This window comes from Bidens hawaiensis, unplaced genomic scaffold (assembly GCF_021521415.1).
Source record: "Bidens hawaiensis isolate Kalapana, Puna unplaced genomic scaffold, B.hawaiensis_p1.1 tig00036711_1, whole genome shotgun sequence".
Taxonomy (NCBI): domain Eukaryota; kingdom Viridiplantae; phylum Streptophyta; class Magnoliopsida; order Asterales; family Asteraceae; genus Bidens; species Bidens hawaiensis.
Window position 1 is genome coordinate 67,375 of NW_027505425.1, and position 7,100 is coordinate 74,474.

Consider the following 7,100-nt stretch of genomic DNA (forward strand, 5'->3'; position numbering starts at 1 on the left):
AGGGGGGCAAGCTCAAATTTTAGAACGGAAACGACTAAATTTACACTACGTATAAAAAAATTTCTAGCGAAAACGGGTAAATTTACATTACCGCGCAAAAAAACAGGAGGGGCCGGGCTCAAATTTTAGAACGAAAACGGTTAAATTTACACTACGTATAAAAAAATTTCGGCCGAAAACGGGTAAATTTACACTACCGCGCAGAAAAACATGGGGGGTTGGGGCCACCCCGGGCCCTAAGTATACTTCGCCATTGCGTGTTGTCATCGTCATTCTCTGCTAACTTTAGTAATTTTCCGCGTTTCAGTAATCAGGTCAGGTTGTTTTAATAAGAACATAAAGACAACTTAAAACAATATGCATACATTGAGAATGGAAGGATCAACAGTGACCTTAGTAGCATCAGCTGCAGCACGATAATGCATACCTGTTTTAAGGCCCTGTAACCAACATGAACAAACATTTAACAACTACATCAATAACATATTAATGCAAGTGGAAACCGTGACTGTCGTACCTTTGACCAAGCATAATAGTGCAAGGACGAAACCTTGCCAAAGTTCGGTTGCTCCATATGTATGTTTAGACTTTGACTCTGGTCAATGTAGCATCCCCGGTCAGCAGCCATGTCAACCAATGTCTTTTGTTTGATCTCCCACGCGGTTCTGATTCCATATTATGTCAAATCAGGAACAAGAAAAAAAACTGTAAGATAAAAAGAGGACGGTGGCTGCAAATCATACTTGTAAATCTCTCTCAGATTTTGAGGAATTTCAGAAAGTTTTTGAACGGAACCTTCCTCGTATATGATCTGATTCTTCAGAGCAGGGGACCAAAGGCCCATCTCGGTTAAATCATACAACAAATGCTTGTTCACTACAACAAATTCACCACTGCAGAGCAAAATTATTGGTCAGATACTGCAAATAGTATTTGGATAAATATATTATATTATTATTAAATAAAAAATATTACAAATATACAATCACTTGCCTTAAAACTCTGTGATTGTAGATATTGGAAGTGCATGGTTCAAAGCACTCGTTATTTCCAAGAATTCGACTTGTTGAAGTAGTTGGCGTCGGGGCTACAAGCAGTGAGTTTCTAACACCATTTTTGCCTATCATTGAACGGAGAGCGGCCCAGTCCCACCTATCTGAAGGTGTTACGTCCCACATATCTGGTTGCAGAATTCCCTACAAAAAATATTATTAGTCACTATCTTTTGTGAAGAGGTATGTACCCGCCTCAACACCAATCAAGGCGGGTCAACCCGCAAGATAAAGACATTATGAAGGCACAAAGCCAAAACCCAGGCGCATGGCGCATACAAAACATGCTCAGGCATCATATGCTCGCGCATCACATATGCGCGCGGCGCATATCGCATGCTCTTGCACATCACATATGCTCGCGCGTCACATATGCGCGTGGCGCACCAGCGCGCGGCGCATATCACACGCTCGTGCATATCACACCTGCGCATGAAATATCTGCGCGTGAGAATAAAAAGAAGACTTCGCGCATCCTCAGGATGGGCGCATATCACACGTGCACATAATCAACCTCGTCCTTATCCAAATCAGGGTTAGGGCAACCTTGATTGTGCACGTCAGACAATCTTCTAGAAGGCATCTTTTTAAGGAGTAAGAATATGCTGATGTTGACAGCTGCCAAATGAAAGGTCGACAACTCAGCATGACACATGTGCTACCACATGATTACAACCAACGAGAAAGCGCCAGGTGTCCCAGAGGACACATGGCGCAGTGCGGTTGGAGGAGGCCAACGAGGCTGAGCCCAACCAGTGGAAACCCTAGCACTATAAATACAGCATCAACTCCACTTTGATGACACATTCATTCACACTCAATCATTGACAGTTACAAGCAGTGATATCACATTCAATCATATTGAATCATATTCACTCACAGTCAGTTACAGAGAAAACACAGAGTCACACAAATCAAGAGTATTCGGCGATTCAGCAATACTCTTGAGATTCACTTACATACAACATTATTATCTTCTCCAAAAGATACTGATTCTCACGCCGGAGGGTTACCCCAAAGAGGACCCCTCTGTCCCTTTCTGAGGGGTAAGTAACGGCGCTGTTCATTTTGTAGGTGGAAGCACTCGGATCCAGAAGAACCATCGGTGAAATAGTTTAATCACACCCGAGGAAAGTAGATCTGCTACCAGTGAGTGGATCCACGTTTCTTCATTGGCGCCATCCACTGTTACAAACGGCAATCAGATCTCATCCAGATCTAAAAAATTCAATCACCATGGTTTCTGGAGTTCGTAACGTTGATCAAGCTCTGGAGGATATTGAACGTGAGGGTGTTAACGACGGACAGCAGGTTCTGAGGGTTCCGCGTGATTCTACGCGTACCACCAGCAACCGTCCCTTCGTCACAACCCCTCACGGCCAGACTGAAACTCCTCCAGACGATCGCACGTTACAAAATATGGCCGGCGCGAAGCTGAAGGGACCAATGGGTCCAGAAGATGAAGCAGACGATCCGAATGAATGGCTCATAAATGAGCAACGGCGTCTGATGGAAAAGTACACTGAAATGATCAAACAGAAGAAGCTAGCCGACCAAACACAAAGGCAAGCGATGGAGAAGCAGCCCACAAAAAGGCCGCGCGCGCCGGAAGAAGGGCATTCTGTTCACACTGCACACACAGAGTTCAGTGATGAAGAGGTGCATAGCATGAGAAAGACAAGGGATACTCATGCAGGAGGCTCGCAGCTCCGCGCGCCTGTGAACATGGCGCCAGGAGCCAGAGCAGATCCGGATCTGCACATGCCATACAGCCCACCGGTCAGAGGGCAAGTGGACGTAACCACACCCTACAGACCAGCCATCCTGGTAAAACACTCAAAGTTTACTGCGCGCATCGCGCAGGCTCCCATCCAGCATAAGACCAAGATGCCAAGTGGTCTGGGGAAATATGATGGCACGACAGATCCAGATGACTTTTTGCAAGGTTTCTATAACACGGGAAACCTAGAGAGCTGGACGATGCCAACATGGTGTCATATGTTTGCCCGCTGCCTCACGGGCGCAGCGCGAGTATGGTTCGAGAGCTTGCCGACAGGGCAAATTGATGGGTTCGAGGAACTATTAGAAAAGTTCCAGGCCCACTTCGTACAGCAGCGCAGGCACACGCGCGATCCTGATGACATCATGCACTGCATCCGCAGGAATGATGAAACGATTGAAGATTACATCACTCGTTTCAATCAGGAGTCCCTGGCAATCGGGGGCATAACTGAGCAGCTCCTGCGCGTGGCCTTTATACAAGGCGCGCGCAGTGATCAGTTACGACGAGCTCTCGTAAGCAAAGATGGTATGCCCACCACGTGGGCCAAGTTAATGGAGGCATCGCGAGTTTTCGCGAGAAATGAGAAACAGATTGCCCAAGATAGGGCAAGAGAAAGAGCGCATCAGGCTGAATCACCGCGCAGCAAAGAGAAGAGGGCCAAACAGAACTCTGTATGGTCCAGGTTGCAGCCAACAAGTTTTTCTTCCGCGGAAAAACAAGCGCAACCAAGCTCACCCCAGCCCCAAAAGGATGCTCGTAAACACGGGGAGGGTGACAAGAGGGAGGGCGGCAGAGATCCTAGCAGACCTCTGCCAAGAATATGGACTCCTCTCACTAAAACACCTTCACAGGTGTTAAGTACTGAGAATGTCCAATTCAAGCCTCCCAAGCAACTACACTACAAGGGGCCGCAAAACAGTGGTAAATATTGTGAATTTCACAGGTCCCCGGGCCACAACACCGACGCATGCCATCATTTAAAGGATGCGATCGAGAAGGATGTAAAGTCTGGCAGGCTGGCTCACTTGGTGAAAAACCAAAGAATAGAAGATGAGCAACCGGAGGGAGCCTCTGCCAGCAAGAAGTACAAAAGAATCTGTGTGGCTGAGGGGGGACGACAAGGGCAGACGTCAAGAAAGAGAAGCGCGCAAATTCACGGAGATTGGCGCGAGCAGCAAGTCATCTTCCCAAGAATCAGGGGAGGCCCTTCAATAAGCAGTCCTCTCGTTATTACCACACACATTGCTCATTACGAAGTGTCAAAGGTCCTGGTGGACACTGGAAGCGAATCTGACATTATGTATGAGCAGTGTTTCAGAAAGTTAGACCCGGCAGACCAAGCTCGGCTCGAAATTGTGAACGCACCAATCTGTGGTGTCTCAAATGAAATCATACATCCCCTAGGCCAGATTCAATTTGAACTAACTATGGGGGATGATGAGCACAAGCGAGCCGAAGTTGTTAACTTCTTGGTCTTGCCCACCACGTCATGCCACAATATGATCCTGGGTAGGGGAACAATTGCCCAATTTAATGCTGTACCATCGCCAGCGCACGGCGCATTGGGGATCCCTACACCAACAGGCGTAGCATTTGTTTACCGCGATCATTTGTGCGCAGTGACAACCACGCCGCGGGAAGGGAGAATGAAACTTCCAACGGCGGACAATGCGCCAGAGAAGTGGATTTTAAACCCAAAATTCCCCGACCAAACGGTCACAATTGGTGCTACCATTTCAGACGACACGAGATTGAGAGTGAAAAGGTTGCTCACAAAATACATGTCGGTCTTCGCGTGGCAACACTCCGATATGACTGGGGTCCCGCGAGACTTGGCGCAACACTCTCTTAACACGTTCAAGTCGGTGGAGCCAATTGCTCAGAAGAAGAGAATCATGGGGGATGAAAAGGCGAAGGCCATGAATGAGCAAGTTGAGGACTTGTTGCGCGCAAACATTATCCGCCCGATCCGATACCAGACGTGGGTAGCCAATCCTGTGATGGTAAAGAAAAGCAACGGGTCATGGAGGATGTGTATTGACTTCAAGGACCTCAACAAAGCATGTCCGAAAGACTGTTACCCACTACCAAACATCGACGCAAAGGTGGACTCCGTGGCGCCTTTCAAGCTCAAATGTTTCCTGGATGCCTACAAAGGCTATCACCAGATTCAAATGGCACCACAGGATGAAGACAAGACGGCCTTCAGAACCGACAAGGGTGTTTTTTGTTACACAAAAATGCCCTTTGGTTTAAAGAATGCGGGCGCAACCTATCAGAGACTTATGGATTCGGTTTTCAGTGAACAAATCGGAAGAAATCTAGAAGTCTACGTCGATGATTTGGTGATCAAGAGCAGGGAGGAGAGACAAATGCTCAACGACATCGAGGAAACTCTTCAGCGCCTAACGGAAGTTAACATGAAGCTCAACCCGAGCAAATGTACTTTTGGCGCGGAAGAGGGGAAATTTCTTGGTGTAATGGTCACTAAGGAGGGTTTCAAGGTGAATCCTGAGAAGGTGGAAGCCATCCTTGACATGCCTTCACCATCCACCATGAAAGAGGTTCAGAAGCTGAATGGTAGATTGGTGTCAATCAACAGGTTCCTAGCGAACCACGCCAGCAAATCTACTCCATTCGTTAACACCTTGAGGAACTGTTTGAAGAAGAGCCAATTCAAGTGGACGCCTGAGGCTGAGCAAGCTTTCAATGAGATAAAAGAATGTCTCATAAAGCTGCCCGCGCTCACAGCCCCACTTCCTGGCGAAACCCTTACATTGTACTTGTCAGCTGGAGATCGCGCCATTGGCGCAGTATTATTGGTGGATCGCAAGGGGATCCAAACGCCAATATACTATGTGAGTCGAGTGCTCACAGACCCTGAGACGCGCTATTCCATCATGGAAAAATTAGTTTTGTCACTAACACACGCGTCGCGCAAGCTACATAGATATTTCAATGGTCATCCTATTGAAGTACTGACTGGTTACAACATCCAGCAAGTCTTGCGACGTCCCGCGCTCTCCGGAAGGCTGACAAAGTGGGCGCTGGAATTAGGTGAACACACGATCACTTATAAGCCCCGTCCAGCAATAAAGGGTCAAGTTTTGGCGGATTTCATCACGGAAATCCCAGAGGGAAAGATTGAAGAAGCTCAGCGCGAGGTAGACCCTCCGCGACCAAATGATGAAGAAGATGTTTGGAGGCTATTCACTGATGGAGCCTCCAACAGCGAAGGGTCTGGCGCAGGTCTCAAACTGGTGGACCCTGATAATCATGAATATACTTATGCTATCAGGTTGGACTTCAAGAGTACCAACAATGAGGCTGAGTATGAAGCCCTGCTGGCTGGTCTGCGCATCGCGCGCAAGTTTGGGGTTAAAAGACTAGAGGCGCATGTTGATTCTTACTTGGTAGCTGCTCAGGTCAACGGCCTATATGACGCCAAGGAGAACACAATGCCTCTGTATCTAGAGCAGGCAAAAAAGCTCGTTGAGCAGTTTGACTTCTTCAGAATCATACACATCTCGCGAAGCGAAAACAAGTCCGCAGACGCGTTGAGTAAAATGGCATCAACTAATTTTGATCACTTTGGCAAAGATGTCAGGGTGGAAATAATGAGCAGCCCGTCAGTGCAAACGCAATCGGTCCTGGTAATTCATACAACTCCTTCATCCTGGATAACTCCAATAATGGAATTCTTGAAAGAGGGGAAGTTACCGGATGATCGCGCACAGGCGAGAAAGATAAGACACAAGGCGCAGAACTATGAACTACTTGATGGTACAGTGTATCGGCGCTCTTATCTTGGACCGCTCATGAAATGCCTGGATGCGGAAGAAGCAAGCTATGTGATTAGGGAGATTCATGAAGGAATCTGTGGAATTCACGCTGGTCCGCGCATGGTGGTTACCAAGGCGATGAGCTCGGGCTACTATTGGCCAGGCATGTACTTGGATGCGCTAAAAGAAATCCAAAAATGCAAGGCATGTCAGAGCTACGCGCCAAACACCATGCGTCCAAAAAACAACTTGATTCCAGTCACCTCAGCATGGCCTTTCCACAAATGGGCCATTGATATTGTGGGGCCCCTGCCGCAAGCGCAAGGGCGGGTGAAATTTTTGGTAGTGGCGATAGACTATTTCACAAAATGGGTTGAAGCCAAGCCACTAGCAAAAATCACAGCTGAGGCGATGAAGCAATTCATCTGGAGCCACATCATTTGTCGTTTTGGCCTTCCTCTGGAAATTGTGAGCGACAATGGC

At 47.6% G+C, this 7,100-nt stretch overlaps 1 protein-coding gene across 1 annotated transcript; it reads right to left on the reverse strand.

Annotated features, from left to right (window-relative positions):
• Positions 1-336: 336 nt before the first annotated feature.
• On the reverse strand, positions 337-889 carry LOC143613121 (ribonucleoside-diphosphate reductase large subunit-like). The gene is made up of 3 exons (XM_077086920.1): positions 744-889; positions 518-665; positions 337-440 (listed from the first exon to the last, which is right to left on the reverse strand). The coding sequence occupies exons 1-3, from the start codon at positions 842-844 to the stop codon at positions 348-350; spliced, it is 342 nt and encodes a 113-aa protein (XP_076943035.1). The 5' UTR covers positions 845-889; the 3' UTR covers positions 337-347.
• Between the last annotated feature and the right edge of the window lie 6,211 nt (positions 890-7,100).